The sequence below is a fragment of the Thermobia domestica genome, chromosome 9 (genome assembly GCF_964235325.1).
Source record: "Thermobia domestica chromosome 9, izTheDome1.hap1.1, whole genome shotgun sequence".
In the NCBI taxonomy this organism is placed as follows: domain Eukaryota; kingdom Metazoa; phylum Arthropoda; class Insecta; order Zygentoma; family Lepismatidae; genus Thermobia; species Thermobia domestica.
Window position 1 is genome coordinate 223,044,504 of NC_137462.1, and position 27,543 is coordinate 223,072,046.

The window sequence follows — 27,543 nt, forward strand, 5'->3', positions numbered from 1 at the left end:
ATGGGACATTTCCTAACCCCTTCACTGTAAGCAAACAGGAAGGTGGGATGGAGGCCCTCTTCAGAGGAATGGATGGAAGACACATACCAATTCTCTTTTCTCATGAGAAAATTTTCAAGAATGAAAGCACGTCATCAAACAAAATGACAAGATGTATGCTCACACAGCCAGAGAAGCTTCTCAAGTTGTGAAAGCGGGTACACCATCTATCCTTGTTGATGGTTTGGTGGGGGGGGGGTCGTATGACTGGGTCACAAAGTTGCAATTCTGCGAACAAGGGGTAAAAACAAGTGCTCATGTGTATCGTGAAAACATCTTGGAAGTAGGTGTAAGACCCTTAGGCAAAACACTCTTTGCCAACAAGCCGGAAACCTTCCAGCAAGACTCACCGCACCAGCCCATAACGCTAAGTGAATCAAACATGGCTGGAAAGGAATGTGCTGGACTTATTGCTACCAATGACTGGCCCTCGGCCAGTTCAGATCTCAATCCTCTAGACTGTGCCTTGCGATCTTGATTAGAGGCCATGGCTTGTACACTCCTCATCAAAAATATTGCGACAGCTAACACCGGGAAGTTAGGCCACCCAATATACACCTTTTTATCCCATAATCATGACAGGTAAAGAAACCCCTTTCTCTCCTCCTTTCTTCTCTCCTATACTGAAATTAGCTAACAACATGAGCGCAATTCTTATTTCAAACTAGATATGTATTAGTTTTGATAAAATGATATAACAAAACCGAGACGAAACAAGATTCATAGGTTGATGTATAGAGAAACTGAAACACACACAATGAAAAATTGAAACCAATTGATGTCTATTACGCACAGATTCAGAAATGAGGCAGATAAAGCGATAGAGAGAGAAGAGGAGAGAAGAAGAAAAAGAAAACGGAGAACAGATAAAACTGCGAAACTCAAACGTAGTAAAAAAAAAAGAACATAATATTATAAAGTACCGTCTCCAGAAATCCAACAATAATATAGAAATAACGTTTATTTTTACATATTTTTTCAGAACTATTCGAACATGTAGAGGATGCTTTAAACATTCATTATGTCACTTTCATAATGGATAACATACTCAATTTCAAGTAGAACTGTAGACCTCCGAGACATATCTAGGATAATGTCAAAAGTTTAACACACATGCTTTGTTTCCACGTGGTTCGATTGGAAATTCGGTAATGTTCATTGGACGTACTGTTCCAAAATACATTCTCATAAACCTAGTAGATACCGTTGGTCATATTCACAATCTCAGACTACTAGTGCAAACTGAAAAAAACGAAACGAAACGAAAAGAAAAGACAAAGAAAGAAAATTGAGAAAGTTCTATTTTACACTAAATTCCTATAAGAAATCCCTATATTAAAAGATCAAACTGTATCGTAATGAAAAGTTACAAATGTTGGAAAGAAAATTTTATGTTCCTCATAGATATAACATGTTTCAAATTTCAACGTGAAAAAAAAAACATTGAATTATAGAATGGAAACAAATTTTGTCGAACTATTATAAATAAAATTTTGTTTTCAAATAACCAAAGAGGTTACCATTTTCTAGTATTTTCCGAAGATTTATCTGTTTCGAACATCCACCATTGATTTAATCTCTTCCGGATATAACGTAACTTGCACAGATAGAATGAATATGCTAAGAGCTCAAACGGATCATCGTGTCAGTCAAATGATGTTGGTTAGGTTATAGGCCACCACTGGGTCGAGGATTCAAATCCGTAATGAACTGGTAATTCGATTGAGATAAGGTAACCCAGAGGATAGATAAGATATTTTACTTATTCCTTTGTGTTTAAACAGTATTTCTATCACAGATGACCATGACTGGAGATATTATCCCCAGAGCACGAAAAACACGACGCCGAAGTTCCCAGTTAATTAGATTTTCCAGACCAGGTATGTCGGGCTCTTGCTCCGCTTTAACTTTGGAACATGAAGTGTGTGTGTGCTTGAGAGGCAGAGAGGGGGAGAAGTGTAAGATAAAAAGACAGGATATGGAACATCAAGAAAGAGAGAGAGTGGGACGAATATAAATATGAAACATACTTAACATTGCAGTGTAACAGAACGCACACACTGTTTACTCGAACTATCGCCAATGATGCCTTGTAAGTTTTCCATCATAAGGCAAATCTCTGCAGCCATTATTTGATGCGAAAAAATCATACTACTTGATGGGGAATCGAACCAAGATTTTCCATTTGGAAGTCTTTCACGTTACCACTACACCACCTATCGCTATAGCCTAACTTTGTTTAACAAATGGTGTAGTGGTTCTTTTCGTAAATCGTCTCTATCATGATAGAGGTATTTGCTTCCATATTCTTATGTATTATGCTTGTCCAGTATGATAAGTCGATTCTTCACAATTACTTTGTAAAAAACTTAACTTTGGTGTGAACAGGATTCGAACCTGAGTTCGATTGCGGTATTATTCATAAGGCTCTTACGTTACCCCTACACTGTCATGTCATCTGAAATCACAATACAAATATTACTTACTTTAGCCCTGATATTCGGAACGAACCAAAGTACACAACGAAATTGACTTATTCGACGGCCTAGAGAGAAATTAGTGTCCACAAATAAAGGAAAAACATACAATCCAGGAAAAAATACAAAAATAAAACATATTTTGCAGTAAATTCGTCGTGCAAGTTCAAAAGTACTTGAATAATAATAATAATAATAATAATAATAATAATAATAATAATAATAAATGTTCATATTCACAGTATAGTAATCTATTATTATTATTATTAACATCGATTATCCGCTTCGTTGATTTAAATTGAGAAAAAAATAGTAATATGTTGCGTTACTCGGTCACTGTTTAGGATTAGTAAAGCGCTCTTTGATATCGGTCATTTTCGATGAGTTTTATATATTCCCTCCTCACCCTATGTTGTGGGACACGGCTTCTGCAATGTCGTTGTTGATCTCAGCGAGCTGTAAAGCTATGAATTCGACACTGATATTGGTTATTTCGATCATTTTTATGTCTCCCCCTCCTCTAAGTTAAGGGGCTGAATTTGGATTTAAACACAATCAGATGTGTCACTGTTAATCTCAGTGACTCCAAAAATTATAGATTCGCCACTCATACCGTTAATTTTTCGTTCTTTTTTAAATGTTGGTCGCCCTCCCCATGTCTTAAGTTACACCGTCAAAGTGATATGTCAGAAACCATCAAGTTCGAACTTCATCTAGGTTGAAAATTTGATCGAGATTGGTTTGGTGGTTCGAGTCTTTAAGTTTTATTTAGTTTTATATATCTCCCTCTCCCATTCTCCTCCCCAAGTTCTCCAGTGAAAGTGAAATGATAAAAATAATCTCAGCCCCGAACCTCACCTATGTTAAAAATTTGATCGTGATTGAACCTTAGTTTCACGAGTTATCAAGTTTTATTTATTGTTTTTAACTCCTTCCTCCTCTCAACCTTCAGTTATATCGTCAAAGTAAATAGATAAATACCATCTTAGGCCCGAACTTCACCTATGTTAAAAATTTAATCGAGATCGGTCGGGTGGTTCAAAAGTAATGAAGTCACAAAAACAGTCACTTTCCTTTTCATTTTCTTTTACTTGTGCATATATATCTCCCTCTCTCCGGCCCCTACGTTGCACCGCCAAACTGAAATGACAAAAGTCGTCCCAGATCCGAAACTTATCTATGTTAAAAGTTTGATAGAGATCGTTCAGGTGGTTCAAGAGTTATTACGTTTTATTCATTTTTATATATCAACCTTCTTCCCCTACTCCTAACCCTAAGTTTTACCGTTAAAATGAAATGATAAAAAAGCTTTCCAGGCCCGAACGTTCTCAATGTTGAAAATTTGATCGAGATCGGTCGGGTGGTTTAAGAGATAAGGAGTCACAAACATAGTTACTCTCAATATTTTAATATAGGTTATTATTATTATTATTATTATTATTATTATTATTATTATTATTATTATTATTATTATTATTATTATTTGCGTACCTTTGAACTTACACGGCAAAATTACTGCAAAATATGTTTTTATTTCTCTATTTTTTCAACGATTGTATATTTTTGCTTTATCAGTGGACACAAATTTCTCTCTAGGCCGTCGAATAAATCAATTTCGTTGGCACTTTGGTGCAAATAACGGTACAGGAAGAAGCCGGATCGTTCCAAAAATCAGGGATAAAGTAAGTAATATTTGGCTTGTAATTTCAGATGACATGATAGTGTAGGGCCTTATGAATAATACAGCTACCTAACGTAAGTTCAAATCCTCTTAACGCCAAAGTTAATTTTTTTACAAAGTGATTGTGAAGAATCGACTTATCATAATAGACAAGCAATACATAAGAATATGGAAGCAAACACCTGTATCATGACAGAGACGATTTACGAATGCTGGTTGGGAAAGGGCAAGGGAATTACCAGGACATTCCATAGGCATCATTGATCCGCAGTATATACCTTTCGTGTTATTGTTCTCAGAAAGAACCACTACACCATTTGTTAAACAAAGTTACGCTAAAGCAATCGGTGGTGTAGTGGTAACGTGAAAGACTTCCAAATGGAAAATCTTGGTTCGATTCCCCATCAAGTAGTATGATTTTTTCGCATCAAATAATGAAAAAAAATGAAAATGAAATCTTTGAGTTTTACGTCCCACGGTTATGCCGGTTAGGCTAAAGGAGACGGTGATTATGAGAAATGAATGAAATGGTGGAATGAAGAAAGTGGGAGGAAACGGGAGAACCCCGAGAAAACCCACGCACACGGTGTTTGTCCACCACACAGTTCACTTGGCGGGAGCAGGGTGTGAACCCAGGACCCCATGCACCAGAGGTGAACGCTCTACCACTGAGCCACCGTGGCCCCGCATCAAATAATGGCTGCAGAGATTTACCTTATGATGGAGAACTTACAAGGCATCATTGGCGATAGTTCGAGTAAACAGTGTGTGCGTTCTGTTACACTGCAATGTTAAGTATGTTTCATATTTATATTCGTCCCACTCTCTCTCTTTCTTGATGTTCCATATCCTGTCTTTTTATCTTACACTTCTCCCCCTCTCTGCCTCTCAAGCACACACACACTTCATGTTCCAAAGTTAAAACGGAGCAAGAGCCCGACATACCTGGTCTGGAAAATCTAATTAACTGGGAACTTCGGCGTCGTGTTTTTCGTTCTCTGGGGATAATATCTCCAGTCATGGTCATCTGTGATAGAAATATTGTTTAAAAGCAAAGGAATAAGTAAAATATCTTATCTATCCTCTGGGTTACCTTGTCTCAATCGAATTACCAGTTCACTACGGATTTGAATCCTCGACCCAGTGGTGGCCTATAACCTAACCAACATCATCCGACTGATACGATGATCCGTTTGAGTTCTTAGCATGTTCATTCTATCTGTGCAAGTTACGTTATATCAGGAAGAGATTAAATCAATGGTGGATGTTCGGAACAGATAAATCTTCGGAAAATACTAGAAAATGGTAACCTCTTTGGTTATTTGAAAACAAAATTTTATTTATACTAGTTCGACACAAAATTTGTTTCCATCCTATAATTCAATGTTTTTTTCACGTTGAAGTTTGAAATATGTTACATCTATGAGGAACATAAACTTTTCCTATACAACATTTGTAACTTTTCATTACGATACGGTTTGAACTTTTAATATAGGGTATTTCTTATAGAAATTTAGCAGTAGAATAGAACTCTTCAATTTTCTCTTTCTTTCTTTTTCTTTTCGTTTCATTTTTTCTTTTTTGTTCAGTTTGCATTAGTAGTCTGAGATTGTGGATATGACCAATGCTATCTACTATTAGAATGTATTTTGGAACAGCACGTCCAATGAACACCGAATTTCCGAATTTCCAATCGAACCACGTGTAAACAAATCATGTGTGTTAAACTTTTGACATTATCCTAGATATGTCTCGGAGATTTACAGTTCTACTTGAAATTGAGTATGTTATCTATTATGAAATGAGTGTTTAAAGCATCCTCTATATATTCGAATAGTTTTGAAAAAAATATGTGAAAACAAACATTATTTCTATATTTCTGTTGGATTTCTGGAAACGGTACTTTATAATGTTAGGTAACTTTGAACACAGTACTTTATAATGTTAAGTCTTTTCTTACTACGTTTGAATTCCGGTTTTATTTGTTCTCCCTTTTCTTTTTCTTCTTCTCTCCTCTTCTCTCTCTCTAGATTTATCTGCCTCATTTCTGAATCTCTGAGTAAGAGACATCAATTGGTTTCATTTTTTTGTGTGTGTTTCAGTTTCTCTATACATCAACCTATGAATCTTGTTTCGTCTCGGTTTTGTTATATCATTTTATCGAAACTAATACATATCTAGTTTGAAATAAGAATTGCGCTCATGTTGTTAGCTAATTTCAGTATAGGAGAGAAGAAAGGAGGACAGAGAGGCGGTCTCTTTACCTGTCACGATTATGGGATAAGAAGGTGTATATTGGGTAGCCTAACTGCACAGCGCTATTTGTCGCAATTTATTTAATGTGGAGTGTACCAAACGTTACCCCAATTTGGAGTCTCTCAAACGTGCTCTCATCAAAGCAGTAAAAACGTTTCCGATGGATTGTGTGCGTACAGCCATTTGAAGACTGGCCACGTTATTTAAGGACTTGCGTCAAAGCGCATGATGATCAATTTGAGAGACGTCTGCAGATTTTGTATCTGCGGTGTATGAACTTCTTACAAGTGAATATATTTCTCTGGATCTGCTGTCTTATATGAGGACTGGTCCTTCCTGTGATAGTCTTTATGGCAAGACTAGGTATATGAACGGTTTGAATTATAAGAGAAAATTGAAAAAAGAAAAAAATCTTATATTAGAAACACTCCGTTCCTAACATATTTTACATGATACTGGCGTAAGCAAAAACTCATCAAGGAACTTTGTCTCTCTCTCACACGCATACACCTATATATCATTGTTTCGCATCACGTGCTCCAATCTCTGTAGGTCAAGGGTCCTGTACCCCCTTTACTCTGCTTGGTCATTCCAGTATCTGGATATCTTTGGTTGGACATCTGTCAACAAAATATACATACACTACTCCTTTAAGAATGAAAAAGAGCTATACAGAAATTGGCTCCTGCAAACCTCACAAATTTGGGATTGCAAGGCAATGCACTAACGTGTGTCATTGGCTATAATGTGTGCCGCATCGCAGACCAGTCATCCCCCCTTCTCCCCCTTTAGTTGGAGGATTTTGAAATATTATGAAATTACATAGCATGAAGAAGTAATACTAAATCAGGGATGCAAATAAGCAACAAAATTTTACTAGCCCAAGAGAAAGCTATTAGCCCACTTCCCAAAATAAATATCATTCATTTACCTTCAATGTGATATTAAATACTCACCCGTACCGATTAACCACTAGCCCCGGGCGAGTGGTTGTTTCCATCCCTGTACTAAATACTTTTCGTTACAGTTCATGAGTAGCTATGACCGGCCAGATGGGCTCGTTCAACGGAGTGATGCGTGATCAACGCATGTTCTTCTTCGTGACATCATTTAGATTTCTGAATTGGTTTAGTATCTCTAATTCAGGCTCCCAGATAGGGATGGCCACATTTTTTCTAAAAACACTTTTTCGAAAAATGAATTTTTCGAAAACGAAAAACGAAAAATTTTTCGAAGGGTTTTTGCTTATAATTTTCTTATTTTGGTTATTATTTTCTCAAAAATCAAAAATAATTATTCATTACTACATTGCTTTGTTAAAGAAAGCACAAAGAAGCAATAATATATGAAGAAAACTGAGTTATTAATGAAAATGTGAAAGTTACAGTATATGCTAAGTTTTTTTTGGAGGGGGGATGACGGTATTTACAAACAACTAAAGACAACCGGACATATTTAGCTGGTGTGAGACATCATCAAATTTAAATTTTAACTAGCTCAGAAGTTTGTATTGTTTTTGTACCTTCTGTACCACAGAAAGTGTAACATTTAAATAAACAAACGAGAGCCATGTAAAATTAAGGAGCGTATTTAGTTGTGGTGCGATATCTTCAAATTCGAAATTTAACTAGATCAGAGTTTTGCAATATTCCTGTGTCTTTTTGTATCACCAACAAAAATGTTTGTACAATTCAAATGAACGAAGTGGGGCCATTTCAAAATTTGAGAGATCCATTTAGCTTTGGTGAGACATCCTTAAATTTAAAATTTAAGTAGCTCTGTTTTGTACCATTTTTTTTATCTTTCTGTACCACCAACTAAAAATTTTATACCACTTAAATAAACTAAGCACTTCCATTTTAGAATGTGGTCACTTCAATCATCTGTAGTGCGACAGGCGGAGCATTGAGCAGGGTTTTGGTAATTCGGATAGTCCTTAGTCTCGTGCTGTTCAGCACAGTAACCACACTTCAGGATGTTCAGACATTTGGGTGTTACATGTGACTTTTGAAAATAGGTAAGGTAGTATAGGTAAATAGCACCCCGTTTGGATAGGCACGTAGGTGGCTCTAATCGAAACTAGAAAATTCTAACTATGATTCAGTTGTCCTAGAGAAGGCCCGCGAACGTAGCTGCTATTTCCTTCTCACAAAGGCAGCAGGAATGAGAAGCCCAACTCAGCGGCATTAAAAGATGATTTACGTAGATATGAATCATAATATAAATAGAATATATATTCTGAGATCAGTGTGGTCTACCTCAAGGGCGCCTATTCTGTTGTGCTATTCGGGCCTCCAAACCTCATGTGGGTCCTCATGTATTTTTATGAATATGTAGTTTTATATGTATTTTTATTGTTATATGTATTTGTTGTATGTATTTTTTATGAATGCCCTCCCCCCAAAGTTACAGAGAAATCGGCGCCGTTGGTCTACCTCACTGAATATATGATTACTTGTTTTCATTATTGAACATTTCAGGTCGTCCTGTGGTGTATCCAATTAATAAGACATTAACGGCCATTATGGGAAAACCTTTATCCTTGTCAGTGGAATTTTGTGCTAATCCACCAGCTTCTCGCGTCATGTGGTTAACTGAGAGGTTGTTACTTCGTCCAGGAGACGTTACGGAACGATTCACTGCTCACAATCTCACGGTAAGATTACATTATGGTAACTTCAAATTTTAATGTAAGTGTGTCTTTTACATTCTAAATACCTTAATCAGTAAAATAAAATACAGCACAAAAATGTTGCAAGGACATGTTACTGAATACCAGTTTTAGTTAGTTAAGGAAAGAAAAAGAAGTCTAGGACACTTTGCCGAACGAATAAATCACCCAATCATAAAAATTAATAAATCACCCAATGGACAAATCGCCCAATTGACAATTCACCCAAATTCAAAGCTGGACAAATCCCCTATCATTTGGGACAAATCATCTAAAGGACGTATCATCCAAAGAATAAATCACCCAATAAACAAATCACTCAAATACGAAAGTGGACATATCACTTAACTATCATTTTGGACGTATCACCAAACGGAAAAATCACCCAATGACTAATTCTCCCAATCTTTGTTACAAAGAAGTACAACTATTTACTTCTAGACAATATTTCTTTTAACTTTTATAATAACAATGGAAGTGTGATTTTATTTTAGGTAGAGTAAATGAAGTTATGTAAGTAGTTCATGTCTGTTTGCTACGCGCTGAACGGTTTGCTCACTGAAAAGAATCGGTTCATTTGAACGGTTCAATTATCTTTCTACAACAGGGAGTGAGAAAATTAAAATGAAATTTTACATTTTAATAAAATGGAATTTCAATTTTACATTGGTTCATTTCTCCTTGCAACAATCTGAAAGTGACCGAGAAATTAATAATCTTCGATGTGCAGGAGAAGCTTACATTGTTTTTGGTCATTTTGTAGAACAGTCATTCGTGATCTTTCCTAGTTTGTCCAAAAGACATGCTACGTTAGAATGCTCAACGATGAGTTCATCCCAGGCTTGCAGCCAGCCACAGAACTTTGGGGGTTCATAAATGTTTTAGGATGGGCACAACTTCTAATATTAACATACCCAGTATGTATTGTACATTATGTATCAGTTTGTTTTCTAATTATTAACTTGGGTAAACGTAAATAAATAAATACCTAATAACTTATTGACGCACACTAAGTCTAAGAAGATTCAAGCACGTTCAAACGCAACTTAACAAACAAATTAAAGATATTAGCTACCATGCTAAACTTTCTTGCTACAATTTTTGAAATTAAATATTTTGCTGGCGTTTATAAGAGACATTTATTTGTGAAATACGAATAAAATTATAATGTCTTTTCGAAAAACTTCGTCGGCAGAAAAACCACTGTCTTGTGGATTTTTCATAAAGCGATCTATCCTGTATTGTAAGCCTATTACTGAAACATCTATTTTTGAGATATGAACTAAATCTCCTGACCAGATATATATATATATATATATATATATATATATATATATATATATATATATATATATGAAAAATCGGACCGACTTCACTCTCAAGAGTAGTCTTAGTTGTGGTTATTTCCTCTTCTTTTCTTTCCTTCTTTCTATGGAGAGCGATTTATCCCATATTGTACGGCTATTTGTGAACTATTTATTTATGAAATATAAACAACATCAAATGAATCGTTTCTGAAATAATCGTCTGAGTATAACACACATCAAGAATAAACTACCTCTTTCGAATTCTTAATCGAGAACTAAATATAGGGGGGTCTATCTCAGAACAGATTGTGAGTAAAATATTGATGTATGAAATATAAACAAAATCTTTAGAGCCGTTTAAGAATTTCTTTTAAAATTTTCAATCCTCATTAGATGCTGTTATGTTTGGGGATAGGAAGCAAATTCGAATTTCACTTGTAGAGTCCTATAAAACCTTAAGTTAAAAATTTGGTAAGGATTAAAATATTAAAGGAAACTTTTAGTTAAACGTCCTACAGTTGTGCCTTTTAGGATGTGAGTGAGGAATAATTAAACTGAAATTAAATCTTAGTGACCTCCCACCGGAAATCGAACACGGAAACCGCTTGAATCATAGGCGGATGCTTAAACACTGAACATTTTTTTTAAGTTACTGGTTAATCGAACATTCATCAGTAACCTTTTTACCCCTAATTAGCACTATTTTCGTAATTTTACTTCTTTTCATTCCATTTTCTACATGACACGGCACGGACAGGAACACAGAAGTATCGAGAAAAATTAAAATTCCATATTTATGCTCTGCTACCGGGAATCGAATCCGGGACCATGTACACCAAAGTTGCATGCGCTAGCCATTAGGCCAGCGGGGACGACCTATCAGAGTCTCTGGTGTGTATGTGTTAAAGAATATGAATCCTACGCGAGTGTAATGCAGCAACACGTACGGATAGAAAGACATTGGAAAATCAGTTTTCTGGCCCATAGGGTGAATGAAACGTGTAAACTGTTGAATCTCAAATTTCAATTTTCTCACAATTATATCTTTTTTCTATGATCAGTCAAAAGTAAAAATTAAATTAAATGTAAAACAACGAAAATTAGAAATATATGTCAAAAGTATTTTTCTTTCCTTCAGTGGGGCAATGTTTGCTAATATGCAAGTGAAAATTGCAAAAAAGGTGAAAACTGTTGGTCCAGGAGAAATTTATATAGGCAAACGATGTAGGAATGTGAATATGAGGTAATTTTTAAGAGTAAAGGCGAGTAAGTGTGAGAGAGTGTGAATGTATGTAAATGTAAGTAAGTGTGATTTGGAGAGTAAGAACAAATGAGTGTGAGTGAGGAAGTTGAGTGTGGGTGAATGTGAATGATGTTGAGGCATTAATAATAATATTTGAGGAAATGAGTGTCAGAGACAGGGACGGATTTACGGGGGGCAATTCGGAACATTTGCCCCGAGACGTGGCTGGTTGAAAGTATGTAGGGGCGCCGTTTCGAATGCAAGATTAATGCTGGCAAGTTTGGCTCAGGCTGTATGGACGATTATGAGATTATTGATGGAATTAGAAAAGTAGGAGGAAACAGGAGAAGCCCGAGAAAACGCACGCACACGAGTCAAATAAGAGGAATATAGGCACGTTTCCTACACTCATTAATTTTGTTCACTGGAATTAGTTTAATGAATTCACACCTCGTCATGTCAAAAATAAATCAATTGGTCTTTTGAAAAGTTCCTTTCTTAATTGGTTGGTATTATTTTTTTAAGCGTAGTGATTAACTTTTGTCAAATTCAATCAATTCTATTTTTATTTAATGAAGATAATGAAGGTAGCTGAATGTGCTAAACATATTTTTTAAGTACATTTTAATATATAAACATTTTAGATCATACTATTTCACAATTAAAACAGGAATATGGAAATTATAGAAAATCAGTCGAAACACCTCTAGGTGTTTTCTGAAGATTGGAGATTACTGAGATAAGACTGCAATTACTTTGTATAAAAGAGCTTATAATTCTTGATAATTTGTCAGTAATCTGACAATATTATAATTGTCAAAAATGGAAAAGAAACTTGAGACAAAATTACCCCATAGTTAGAGTATAATATTTCTAGGTTTGAGACGCACGATTCTGTTTGGTTTCCCGTTACTTTTCTTAACCAAAGCTCTTCGATTAGGGTATCTCTTCCATTTAAAGAGCATACGGTACTATTTTTATATTGTAGGTTAGAGAAACGTTGAAGAATGGCTTTGGAATCTGGAAAAAAGAAACTCTTTGGCAACGAGAATAGAAGAAAAGGGAACTAAGAGAGGAAGAAAATAAGGTATGTGAAATGGCAATGAAGCGGTTAGACAAAAAGGATTATTCTCACAGCTTCGATGATTCTTCTAAAAATATGGAAAAATCTGAAAATGACCGTGTTCAGCACTTCAAGAGATGGCAGAAAATGAAAACAGTTTTCCTGAATTGCTTTCTAACAATGATAGTTTCTAACAATGAACCAGAGGAACTGGAGAGTTTTCTCAGTTGCTGCACATAGTCAAATACCAGAACAAGAAATTACAAGTCCAAGACGCGAGAAAAAGTTGATATGTGTGTTGAAGATCCTAGTACTTCACCAAACGAAATATCAGATAGAGAAAGCTGCTATTTTGCGCAAAATTTCATGGTTTTGTCATTGAATCCAGAAAACAGAGTTTTCTTATACAACCAGAGAAGGAAAGCGATTAACTCACCACATGTAGTACAGTTCTTCCACACGGGGAGAAAACCAAGTGGTCCTGGCTCGTGTATTCAAAATAGTGGTGGGCACAAAAATCGGTTTTCTCCAAAACCGGTTCGGTTTTTCACCGAAAACGGTTCGGTTTTTCACCGAAAACGGTTATCGGTTTTTTACTTGGTCCGGTTTCGGTTTTCTTCAAAACCGATTCCGTTTTTTTTTTCAAAATTTGTTCTATTTCTGACCAGAATGGTGTTTCGTTGTTCTCCGGAAACCGAATCCATTTCCACAGAAATAGTTTTGTGTGTTTTCGAAAGGTTTTCACCGAAACCGGTTTTGGAGAAAACCGAACCGGTTCTGGAGGAAACCGAACCGGTTTTGGAGAAAACCGAAATGTCGGTTTTTCGGGTTTCGGTTTTTATAAAAAAAAAACGGTTTTGCCCATCCCTAATTCAAAACATGAAAATGCTCTCCTTTGCTGTCCCTGTAAGTCACTTTCTGTCTCCAAACAAATTACCTCTTTGTCTTCTACTGCCATATCAAAATTAGTAAGTTCTGGGCAGTAGCGGTTTCTGACGTAGGGCTACCGGGCTACAGCACGCTTCCTATGTTTGTGTATTTGTGTTCGACTAATTTTAGTTCAAAAAATTTTCATCTATTCATTTGTTTAAACTGTTCATCAATTAACAAAATACAGAACTTCCCCATGACTATCTTCTTTTTCGAGCGTGGTCGCGTGGAGCGCGATTATCAGCGCCTTCAGCAGTGTAGAAGTTGTACTAACGAACCTAGCGGGCTGTACTGAATGGAGCCCGCTTGAACTATACAAGCTTATATCTCTAGCATGGAGCAAAGATCTCAATATGCCTTGTCCATTTTTCTTTTTTTACACCCAGAATACCTTCCACCGTGCTGTGTTAGGTTGAGCCCGAAGACATTCTGCGCAAGCGCCAAGTATTCCTCTTTCTCGCTTTCTTTTGCTTACTGGCGGCGATCGCCACTCGGTTCTGTCTTTTCTCTTTTTTATTTTCTTTAATCCTAATGGTCCGGGAGCCCAGAATTGTCGGGAGTGTATATTAAATGAATTGAACATTTTTGACACAGATTCAGATCGTAGCAGAATTATAGCGCACACATTTAATGGGGCATCGGTAATAAGGGATCAATTAATGGCGTACAATCTAAAATTAAAGAACACTTTCCTTTGGCACACTACGTCCATTGTTAACCAATTAAATTTGATAATGGGAAGAACTGCATCTCAAAATCAATCGACAAGGGCATTTTTCCTGTAGTCTTTCAGGATTTTCCTCATTTTTCCTCCTGCTCCCCACAGCGTGTATCTGTTTTGAAAAAAGTGGCTGTACGACGTATTCCGAGTGGGTCAGCTACTCGATGGAATTTCAAGTCACGAACCGTCAATTCTATCTATGAAAAATAAAATGTTTCGAAAGAGTGTTTTTCAGAACTAGAAAAATCCAACACAGGGAATTCATGTTTTGGTTAGAATTATTTCACAAAATAATGCCGCATGTGAATATTTTCTATAATCAAATTCAGTGCAGGCCTACCTTTAAAGTACAAACAGCGCTTAAATATTTCATTGAAGCCATTGAGAAAATTCGGAATGACACAGACAATATTAGGACAAGTGATATTTTTCTTCCAACAGTTGGTAAAACAAATATGGGCGGATTATATCTTGCAGAGTACCCAATGTCAAAGAAGTATGTGATCACATTTCTGCGGATGCGCGAAATAGATGTGAGAAAACAAGCCATTTGGATGCCGCCAAACTTCTGGATTCTGCAAATTTTAGTTATTTTTCCGGAACATTTCTGGACACTGCGGTTGAAAGCTACCCAATGTTAGGTAAGCAGTGACTTCGCACTGAGCTTTTGGTTCTGTCAGCTTATCTTTAAAAACAATTTACAGAACAATTTTAGCGAAATAACAACCCTTTTGCAAATAACAGTGACCATACCAATGTCCACAGCAGAGCCTGAGAGATGCTTTTCGTCTCTAATTTGAGGAATTTCCGTAGGTCAGGAAGGTTAACTGCCCTTGCCATGCTCTCGATAGAAAAAAGTTTGATCAACAACATGCTAGATTTCAACTCCACGGTGATAGAAAAGTTTGCCAACATTAAGAATCGAAGGATGAATGTCAACTTCCGGCTTCAGTAGGTAAATACACGTGTATCTATCTATCTATCTATCTATATCTATATATATCTATATCTATATATCTATATATATATATCTATATCTATATCTATATCTATATATATATAGATATATATATATATATATATATATATATATATATATATATATATATATATATTGTAGCACGCTTTGGGGGGCGCGGTGGCTCAGTGGTAGAGCGTTCACCTCTGGTGCTTGGAGTCCCGGGTTCGATCCCAGCCCCCGCCAAGTGAACTTTGTGGTGGACAAACACCGTGCTCGTGGGTTTTCTCGGGGTTCTCCCGTTTCTTCCCACTTTCTTCATTCCACCATTTCACTCATCTCTCATCATCACCGTCTCCTTTAGCCTAACCGGCATAACCGTGGGACGTAAAACTCAAAGATTTCATTTCATTTTCATGTAGCACGCTTTGTTAGTGACAGTACGAGCCGCCACTGGTTCTGGGTTTAAAGATTGGAAGAAAATATCTGAAAGGATACCAAATCATGAAAATTCAGTCTCCCATAAGAAGTTTGTTGCGCATTAGAAGTGTCTACTGAACTCCCTCAATTTAGGCAAAGGAATGGAATGCATTCGAATATAAATAAAGAAGTGGAAGGAGACTTTATCGATAATTATTAATACGGTGTTGTTTTTATCACCATGTTGCTTATCCTTCCATGGTAGTAAGGAAGGGAATACAGAACTACGTTGCTCTGACCGTTTTCACCTAGAAAATGGGAATTTCCTTAACCTCGTTCTTCTTCTCTCAAAGCACAATCCTACCTTACGAGAAAAGGTGAAATCTTTTTTTTTTTTTTTAATAATAAAAAAGAACAGGTGTTGTATATTTCATATGATACTCAAAATTAATTCATCGGCTTAATAGCTAATTAAGGAAATACATTCTTTATAAAGTGCGGAATGCTAAATACTACTCCATAATATTTGACTGTACTCCAGACGTATCTTACACTCAACAAATGAGTCAGGTTCTACGCTATGTCATATTTGAAGAAAGTGAAGGAGTGTGAAATAAAAGAAAGCTTCATTGATTTCAGTGAAGTGCACGGAAAAACTGACAAGAGGTTTGGTCAATATTTTACAAAGGATTGAGAAAATTGGTCTCAATTTGACAGAATGTAGAGGACAGCCTTAGGACAAAGGTGCAAATATGGTTGTAAAATATGGAGTTCAGGCAAGGATCCAATGGTTAAGCAACCTTGCGCTGTTTCTGTCATGCATAGCACATTCCTTGAATCTTGTAGGGGTATATGCATTGGAATCAAAACTAAAAGCTGAAGACCTGTTTATCATCCTTCAGAAAATGTACATTCTTTTTATTTCATCGACAATAAGGCACGATATCTTTTTAAAAATGTGAAAATCACTCTCAAAGGTACTTCGGACACAAGATGGAGTGCAAAGTCAGAAGCAGTGACAGCTCTGAAGTCTGAACTGGAAAACGTTCTCTCAGCATTTGATGAAATTATAACTAGAAGTCAAATCAATTGCAAAAACCATATAACGAAATCAATCAAAGGACTGAAATTTGTAATTAATTTAGTATTCTAGACTCACTTTTGCTTGAAATAAATCGAGTGAACGGGAAAATACATAATAAAAATTTGACCTTGCAAAGGTCTCTCGATTTGTTATCAGGTTTTTTTTTTAAACAATCTCAAGGTTCAGAAATCAAGAATTCGACAGATAGCTGTCAGAAACCAAGGTTACGTTTAATTTGATAGACGTGGAAGATCAATTCAGAGAAAAGCGAATCTCTAAGAAGACGAGAATGCCAGGAGAGAAGGGAGAAAGTGAAACGAGACGTTTTACTGATGAGAATCACCTTAGACAATCTTTCTTCAGAATTCTTGACCACTTACGGGAAGAACGTTTTAGTACAACATGCACAAAGTAAACAAAGACTTCAGCTTCCTCAGAAGAAGCTATCTCATTGTGTGAAATGTCTTCGAAGGACTTGAAAAATAGTGCTCGGATCTCACTTTGAAATAGAAATTGAATTATGTGTAGAAATTGAGTCTTAAAGACCAAGATGTTGTATTGTTGCCCAACCTCAAGATATCCAACCCAAGGGATATACTAGGCATGATCACCGAAAATGGTCTTCAAAGTTCCTATCCAAACGTCTCACTGGCTCTTAAATTTTTCTTACCCTTTCGTGCAGTGTGGCATCTTGTGAAAGAAGTTTCAGCAAACGAAACGGGTAAAAACATACTTACTTTCAATCATGAGGCAGAAAAGACTCTCAAATTTGGCAGCATTAGCTATAGAGAACAAGATCGCTCAATCAATTTCTTCTGAAAATATTATTTAGAACATTGGGGAAAAGAAGGCAGAAAAAGTATTTTCGTGAGTATATGGGTGTCCGTTTGTAGTTAACCTATCAAGATGAAGTTAAAACCTGTACCATTTGTGACTAATCGAATCATTTTCTGCTGGAATGTTCGAAGCGTCGTATCCGTCCGGTCGGAACAGCTTCATTATCAAGTGCCCCGACATCTAGATCCCCGCCCATGCCCGGTAGTTTGAACAAAATTGGATACTCTACTGAACGTTCATTCGTTTACCAATTTTCCCGTATTCAGTGAGAAACACCCTTAGTTTTACAGGAGAGTCCTCCACCTCCAGCTGCGATTTCCAATAATACTTTTCTCAAGGCACTGAATGTAAATGAACCTAATAGTCAGATCGATGTTCCCACTAGTTTTACACTTGCCATTATCACCAGTTTCACACCAAAATGCACACTTTTTCATTGCCATTGCAATGTTAAGTTCCACAGTAGTGTTTTGCATTGTGTCCGCCATCTGGGATCAGCCATTTTGAATTTTACACTTTTGTGTCCGATTCATACATAGCGGCGTCGAATACCTCTATACATAATTTCAGATTCATAGCTTGTTTTTGTAATGTGTATCCGCCATGTTGGATCCGCCATTTTAATTTGTAAAAATTTGATGCCAGATTCGTATTCAGCTTTGAGGCTATATATACCACGTCTCAAAGCAATTCCATCATAGCTTCATGTTTAGTGCACGTTTTCTGATGTTTCGGAGCATACCTTGTTCTGATCTTCAAATGGTCGCTACGCCCAGTACAGGACCCATTCAAGTGAGATATATTTCACATGTGTGGTATACTCAGTGTCAACTTTTCAACGATATATAACACATGCAGATCACCGTGTACAACTTCTAGTACTTCCGTTATAAGTATCTGAAAGGGTTTATTATAATGAAATCCTATTTTTGGACTAAATCGTTTGTATACTGATGCCTTTGGTAAATACTTAACCAAAACTTTAACGTTAGCATTGAAATTATTGAATACCCTTATTAGGATATGATTTTTCTTTTTTCTGCTAGGCCTGCAGGATGTTATTAGCCATAATATTTGCTATTTCGTCTTTATATCTTTGAGTTTCTAATATTCCTAAATTCATAATTTCATTTACAGTCTAAGGGAGAGAAAAGTTTTTCCCATATGTACTTCAGATGAGGTTGAACCTGTTTCTGAAACCATAGTGATATTCAGGGTGTATTAAATTTTATGAATTAACATAGACCATTGGGTTTGGTCTTGACTCACATAATCTTTTAAAATAGTTTTAATTAATACATTTTGTCTTCCTGTGTCATTTGGACAAGGATTATATGAGCTAGTTATGGCATGTTTAATCCCTTGACTGTACAAATAGGTTTCGAATAGATCGCTCACGAAACATGAAGGTCTGTCTGTCAGGAGAACATTAATGAAATCATTATGGTGTAGTAGTTTTTTCTCTTATTAATGATAGTTTTAAAATTCAAAGTACGAATATGTTCTAGCATGCTGCTAGCATGTCAGTAACTCTCATGATGTATTTAAAATTATTAGTAGATGAAAGAGGATCTTGTATGTCGAAATGCCAACACTGATTTCCAACTTTTGTTTATTTTTTAGAAATAGTGACCAAATAATCATTTATTCCAATCTTACTTTTCTCCCACACAATGCAAGATCCTATATAATGATTAATATAGTCGAATAATTTCTTTCGCATTTGATTGCACTAATTTCTTGATTTCTTATATAATATAAACTGGCCTACAAAAAGTATTTTAGACATCGCGGTGAAAATACACTATCAAATGAATTATACAGATATAATATCCTGTATTAGTGAAAGAGAACAAATTAATAGGGAAACATAACAATGATAATTAGAGGACAAGAATGTATCCAGCAAAAACGTATATTTTTAATTGGACAAGTGTACAAGTGAAAGTGAATAACAAGTGTCACTTTTCAACGAAGGGGCAGAGCCTAATTAACAGTTAATCTCCGAGAAGTACATAAGAAATGATCAACTCACAAGTAGGCAGGAGGAGTGGAAGTCTGATGAAAGACACGGTTATTGTGGTGAAACTGTTACGTGATTCTTTATATTTATATATATATATATATATATATATATATACAGCGGCGTGCCGTCAAGGGGACTAGGGGACTAGGCTAGTCCCCTGGCATTTTAATTAAAGTATTTTGTGATAAATGTATACCAAAGAAAACGAAAACATTGTTTGTATTTCTCTATTTTCGTAAAATAACACTATTTCAATTGTTCTGACACAACTATAGTCAGCGCCCGTATGCTGGGTGCGGCAGCGAAGTGGAGATCGGAAACGTTCGGATTTTAATCGGCTGTTCTCGGGGAAGGGAACAGGATCCAGCCAGCAAGTCCTCATATTATGTTGTCTAAGCTCTAAGCACGGGCGTTCTGTCGTAAGCGAATTTAATGCTCATTTGCTTTTTGCAGTTAATAGTTTTAACGCTATTAAATTTACAGTATTATCTTGACACTTTAAGAAATCTAGTGAAGTGTGAACTTTTTAGATTGTCAATATATTTTGCAAATGACTCGAAGAATAAAGTATGGAAGGGGACTCGTCTGAGAAATCTAGTCCCTTGCAGCAAAGCGATGGCGCAAGCAGTGATATTACTTCAATTGTTATAGGGGACAGTAGGGTCGGGGAGCGGCCGTTTCAGTCTTGTATTCTGGACCATTGGATTCCTTAATTTTCAAGAAATGCAACAAATAATAACCAGTGGTAGAACAACTCCAAGCATTTCCATTTAGGTAAAAATGAAAGATTATATACATAATATCAAAACGGATTATTTTGCTTCTTCAAAATAGTTAACTGCATGTAAAACAAGAAACAAACTGTATTCTGTTCCACATAGAAAAGGACGTGTGGAATAATGATTGCTTTTGTGACATGAACAATTTTCACAAACCCAAGTTGCGCCAAGAAAAATGTTATTCACACCTGTCCACAATAACTAAATTGAAAACTTCCGGGAAACCAGAATTGATTTTCAATTGAGCAAGAAATGCAGAAGTTGATTCAAATCGAGAACTAATGAACCGATTGATTTATTCCTCTTGTTTTATGGCTAAACAAGAGCTATCATTTAGAAGTCATAACAAACAGGAAGATTCTGTCAATTAGGGAAATTATATTGAAGTAATTAAGTTACTTTCAAGTGCGACACTAAATGGACTTGCAGGGGCGCCTGAAGAAAATTTTCTAGGGAGGGGTCCATCTCCATGGTTGCTATGTTGCGTCTGGTATTTCTGGTATTTAATATACGTGGTTTGCTATATTACATATACATTTTCGTGAGCCAGAGGAAGGTCCGCGACCCACCCTGCCCTCTCATTCGGGCGCTCATGTTGATTTGTCATCTTCACAGCATGGGAGTGTTTAAAGGAACATCAAACAGAATTCAGAATTATATTATTAAATGTGTTAGTGAGTAATTCTGGATAAAATTAACTCAGAAATAAACAATACACTTCTTACAGCAATGATGTTGGACAAAACTACGGACATTGCAAAGATCTCTCAACATTTAATCGGTACGTGAAAGACGGCAATTCATGAAAGATTTATTTGTTTTGCAGATGTTACTAGTGATTGCACTGCGACTGCTCTAAATGAGCATGCTTTCCAAATTCTCTCTCATTTTAATTGTAAGCAAAAGCTTTGTAGCACTAGGCTATGGATGGAGCTGCCACATTTTCTGGACATTTGAACGGTTTACAATCTTTTGTCAAAAGTGTTTGAGTGCACTCATCATACACTGCTACCACCACAGACTCAATCTCATTGTTCCACAGTCTGTTAAGCACATCAAGGAATGTAAAATATTTTTTAGAATAAGTGGCATTCCAAATTTCTTTTCATATTCATCGAAATGCTGTAACGCGCTTGCTGAATCAGGAAGTAACTAAGCGATTTCCAACGGTTGCCACTATAAGATGGAATTACAATTCAAAAATTGTGAATGCAGTAAATGAAAATCAAATAGAACTCTTACGGTGTTTGAGAATATTGTAGAAGATTCAGATAATTGCGACACCGAAGCTTTCATGACTACCAAAAAAAAAAAAAAGTGTGAGTTAGCATTGAAGGATTTCGATTTTGCATTTCTACTAAAAGTTTTCAGTCATTTTTTTTTTCGCGCACGGATATACTATTCAACATTCTTTAAAGTAAAACCTTGTATGTGAAATATTGCATCCAAAAAGTACAAAAGATGGTATCTCAACTTAGAAATGCAAGAAACGATTTTGAAGACTTATAGAAAAGTAGAATTGGATGACAACGGGAACCTTCTAATAAAAGACGTAAAGTAGATGACTGAACAGATTCAGAAATTAAATATGTGCGTCTCTTCAATGACATAATTGATACTGTGATTTCAAGATCTCAGTGAGTTACAATTTCTTGAGCTGTTAGATTTAAAGAGTTTTCAGTGCTTGAAATGTCGATTTCCTGATTTCCTGTTTTTGACCCTTAAATCAATTTACGGGAGTTTTTTTTTAATTTTAACAATTTGCGGAGTGAATTAATATAGGTTTACAGACTAGATTTTTCAAATAAAACTGTGACTGAAATTATCCATTTCTTGAAAGAAAGAGGCTTGGTAGAAGAAGCGTTTACAGAAACATATAAATTGTGTTGTTTGGTGTCAACAATATTAGTCAGGACCTCCACTCTACGGCACACATTCTCTTCGAACCTAGTCCCCTGTGAGAAAAGTCACGGCACGCCACTGTATATATATATATATATATATATATATATATATATATATATATTATCACATTGCCTAATCATCTACATTCCCTCTTCCTTCCTCATCGAATTTCAAAAAAAAAAAAAAAAAAAACTTTTACGTTACGTACAAGTCATATGCACTGTCAAAATTCAAGCTTTAGCGGTTCGAGCTGAACATTTACCAGTGACTCATTCACTTAGGTCTTATTTTATATGTAAAGACATTCAGTTCTTGTTGTATTTGTATATTTCAATACGCAGGTTTTGTCCAATTTCATGTCTCCTTCATTCCAACTATTTTTTAATGAAGATTATTTATTTATTTAAATTTTTCCCGTATTCGAGAAGAAGTAAAATAAGAAATTCTAAATAATATTTAAAAAACAAATTTCTGCTACTAGGTCATAATTATATTTTTCTCCCTCTTCGCGACAGGTAAAGAAACCTGTCTTATCTAAGACTGTAGTTCTTTAAAAATAGAAGGAAGATAAAGAAATCAGGTAGTAGGGAGATACAGAGTTCGAAAACGTAATATTTATACTGAGTGGGCACCAGAGAAAAAACTTCGTGCTGGAATGTTTCGACAATAGAGTTCACATATTTTGACATGCATATTTTATTAAACTATGCAACATTAGCTATACCGTTAATCACTAGATCACCCATAAGTATAAAAATTATGTTAATTACACATGAATTATTGGAAGTAATTTGCAAATTTCAACAGTAGTGTCACTTTTTACCCTTCAGAAAGTTAGTAGTGAGGGGAATTTTCTTATGCAAATGTTAAGTGGAGGCAACACACTTTCATCTTCCATGATTTCGTATTCTAATTAGGTGGACATCTATTGCTAATACTTATGTTAGTTTTGTCCCCAGCATTCAGCTTTTGAATATCTAGAGACATACTACTTGCACCTGCAATTTCCAGAATAGAGTTCAGGTGAGTGTCTGTTAACTAAATCTTTTGGAACTTGTTCTTTTCCAAAAGTGAGAGAAGTTTTTCACACTGATACGTACTACCGAACATGGAAATCACTTACGATGCAAATTTGCGGATTTTGTGCAGGCAAGATCCGGAATTCGTATAATTCGGGGATATGCAGTTCAGTGAGTGAATGGTCACGAACAGTAAAGTGAGTGAATGGTCACGAATTTAACATACCTGACGTAGAATGTATTCTTCTTCATAATCTCATATAAGAATGTATCTTCATATAGAATGTATCTTCATATAGAATGTATCTTCTTCATATTCTTCTTCATAATCAAATTATCGAATATTTAGTGATATTACCATAAACTTCGCAATGGAAGATGAAAGTCAAAGTAACCAGGATAGAACCACGAAATCGTCATCAGAATAAGAAGACGGAATTAGATTCCTTTTCAATGGAATAACACCAAATACCCCCCTCTAAATCCTCAGTCATTAAAGTGTAGTGCAGAAAAGTATTTGGTGAACCAACGTGTGCTAAGTGGTCATATATTGTCAACCTCAAAATAAGCCGGCTACGACAATATATCCCTTGTCCTTTTTTTATTTTTTTGTATAAAATAAAATGGGCTAAAATAAAAATAAAAATCGAAGGTACTAAAAGAATACCGAAGTAAAAGTATCAATGAAATTATATTCATAAAAGAGACACGTAAGTAAATGTGAAATGTACAATACTTTTTGTTCAAGTAAAATTTATTCTGTGTATTTGTTTGTTTTCAATAATCTTTGCCATATTTCTTACATGAATCACCACCGGAATCCCTAGCAATAGGTACAGGTACTTTGTATACTCTGCAAGCATAATAGATGGACACGTCGAGGATGGTGGGTACGCGCGAGCGCAACCTCAACATGAGTTTATTTTGGTTCGTTATTTAATAAGGAGGCTTGCATGGTATTTACTCTAACCACTACCACCTGCAGAGTAAAGTACTTGTTCCTTCTAACCACTAAGTCCGTTTTAAATATAAAATTAACTGCCCGAACATGAGAATCGAACCCCGGTCGGGTTACAGTTTCAAAGGTAAATTTAAAATATCATACTACCAGTAACGTGTTTTCGTTATCTTCTTCATACATAAGATTTTTAGTTACATCGCTTATACAATGAATGGGCACATGTGACAAAAGTGAGAAAATAAAAATAAATAAATTAAACAGAGATTAGCATCAGTTACCTAAGAGAGTAACATACTTTGAATAGATTCTCTGCAATTAACGCAAGTCATAATGATAAAATATTGTTAATTTACATTCATGCTCTATAAAAGTTTTATGGTTACGTCCAGGGTGCGAATTACCGGGGGGATGAGGGGGATTTTCCCCCTCAATCACATTTTGTTCCCCCCCAAAGAAGTCAGCTGAAGTATCCCCACCGGGGATGCTCGCTTTCCCCCTCAAACTATGCTTAGTATAACTCCAAATGTCACTGATTTTTGTTATTTCTTGTAAATTTAATCTTCTAGCTGTATTTCGAAATGATCGATGTAAACTGTTCAGTTTTGGTCATTTCTACTTACCACCTAATTACCCACTATTTTCAACGTTGTTTAGTAGAACTATATTATTATGACTACGGTTGTTACTTGCAACTGTACCTTCGTACCCTTCAGTTCTTCATCGTTTGTGAATTTGAATGTACTAATTGCGTATAACAAAGCCACATATAGTTTTATAAATGTTCTTAGCGGTTGGCCAAGAAGAAGTAAACAAATAGCTTCTTCTACCACACTTGGCGAAGTTCGGATATGTCATATTCATCCTCTATATTTGTATCTGTTATCATCTTATTTTAATTTTTGTTATAACATGTTATTTCATTTTCCAGTGTATTCTTTGTTAGCACATGGTCTTCATTCCCTAGTAGGTTGTGTGTATGCAACTCAAAAGTTGCATTTAATTTGTGATAATTAGCATAGTAATCACTGCTTTTACAGTTTACGGAAATGAACTTTAGAAACTGTACTCAAAATCTGAGATATAGGTACTCTCTCGTAAGTATATGTTAACGTACACGCTGGGGGATACGCTCCTAGTGAGCAGACATGTTAATGAAGATGATTTTTAGGTGAATAAGCGAATAATTCAAGATTTGTTTCAGCATTTGTTAATACGACTGGTTCTCCGTGCCATTGTCCGTGTCTGTATAAGCATTTCAACTGGAGCGGGTTTTTTTTTTTTTTTTTTTTTAAGTTAACCCTTCATTTTTCCATCTTTTCGCTGTACAGTTTGCTGTCCACGCAATTAATGTTGTCTGAAAAACTTCAGTGTAATGTTTTACTTTATTTGAATAACGTAGCCCATAGTGAATCAACTCATCTACAACCTAACAGTAAAGTAATTTTTAAGTGTTGACTTTCTGTGCCCATCACGGAATCAATATTTGGAGAAAAAAAGTCGTGATGAGCACAGCTTTAGCGGGAAGTAGAAGCACAAGCTCGAAATTTGAATTGAGAGATTTTAAATATTTGGCTTTCGATTTGACCTTGATGTGAGAAATCGGGACCAGCAACAATCCATTTCTTATTTGATAGGCTAATATCTAGATTTTAAAAAAAAAAAGATATGTCCGGTTTAACTGATAATTTTAGTGGTTTTCACAAGACTGAAGTAGGTTTCTTTTCGCAACCTGTATGTACTAATGCAAAGTGGAAGCTTTCAATATGAGTGGAAAAATTAACATATGCTTGTGATCATGGCTATCGCTCGAGCCGAATTATTAACTAAATAAACCTTAGAGAGCTACGGGGACAAGAGTGAGTACAACATTAAAACACGTTCAGAAAGGTTTAGTGGGGTGTGTGTATGTCAGACAATATATATGTGCATAGTTATTGTCGGTAGATTTATTAAATTAATAAATATCTTATTTATTACAGATGTCACACACACACACACACACACACACACACACACATATATATATATATATATATATATATATATATATATATATATATATATATATATATATATATATATATATATATATATATATATATATATATATATATATGGGGTGTAAGGCATTTATTGTCTCATTTTGAAATTTGAACCTTCAGACTATGTCCTTTGGCCTAATTTTATCCCCCCCAATATAGATTATCTAATTCGCACACTGGTTACGTCTTTTCTTATTTGCAATGATTTAGCTTAAATCCTGCTTCATGAATGTGAATACATATGCATCTCTAATTATCATACAAATGCATCAATTTTTCAATATGATTCAGGTAGAAAACATGAACATGGTATCTAGAAGCATTTCTCATACAATATTTTGTACGGGTTATAAATACTATGACAGTTTCATTAATTATGAAAGATACTAATCGTTCTTCCCTTTCCAATTTATGGGTGCTTGTAACTTTAGTCATTTTGCTTAATGCTCCCAGGAAGGAAAGAGGTATTACAATTTACTGAAAATAAAAGTATCCACCTTTTCTAATGTCTCTTAGCATAACAATGGAAATGTCCTGTTTTAATGACTTCATCGTGCTTGACTTATTTGTTTGTAGCTTTATGTTTGCTCCTAGTTCCCGTTTCTAGCGTCCCACGAACACGATGCGAGGTTAAGAGGATGATGATGATGATGATGATAAAGATCGAAATGGTTAAAAATAGTGGGAGGAAACGGAAGAACCTGAGAAAATCAGGTACGCGGTTTTTGTTCACTACAAAGCTTATTTGGCGCGAGCTGGGATAGAAGCAGGCACCGCATGCATCAGAGAAGCGCTCTACGACTTTTTATGTGCCATTTGCAGAAAACTTACAGTAATCTTATACATCTTAGGACATATATCCAGTACACAGTATACGTAAATAATTGTCAAAATATCTGTGTTACATTTACAGAAATTTGTTTAAAGATTATTACATAGGCATATAGGTTTCCACATGGATATGTATCCATGAAATTAAAAAAAATATTTGACCAAGTAACCGCGTGACGCTGTTTTTTTTTTTTTTTCGTTATAAGAAATCTATACTCTGGATACTAACCATAAGTTGGGTCAAACACATAAGCAGGTTCTCTGCAAATCACATGCAACAGACTAATTTAGCC

General features: G+C 35.5%; 1 protein-coding gene across 1 annotated transcript in view; it reads left to right on the plus strand.

Moving 5' to 3' along the window:
• Positions 1-27,543, plus strand: part of tei (irregular chiasm C-roughest protein teiresias) — a 369,851-nt gene that overhangs the window by 336,664 nt on the left and 5,644 nt on the right. The window contains exon 7 of the mRNA XM_081726610.1: positions 8,934-9,109. Coding sequence (XP_081582736.1) covers positions 8,934-9,109 — 176 coding nt within the window. The remainder of the gene's footprint in view (positions 1-8,933; positions 9,110-27,543) is intronic.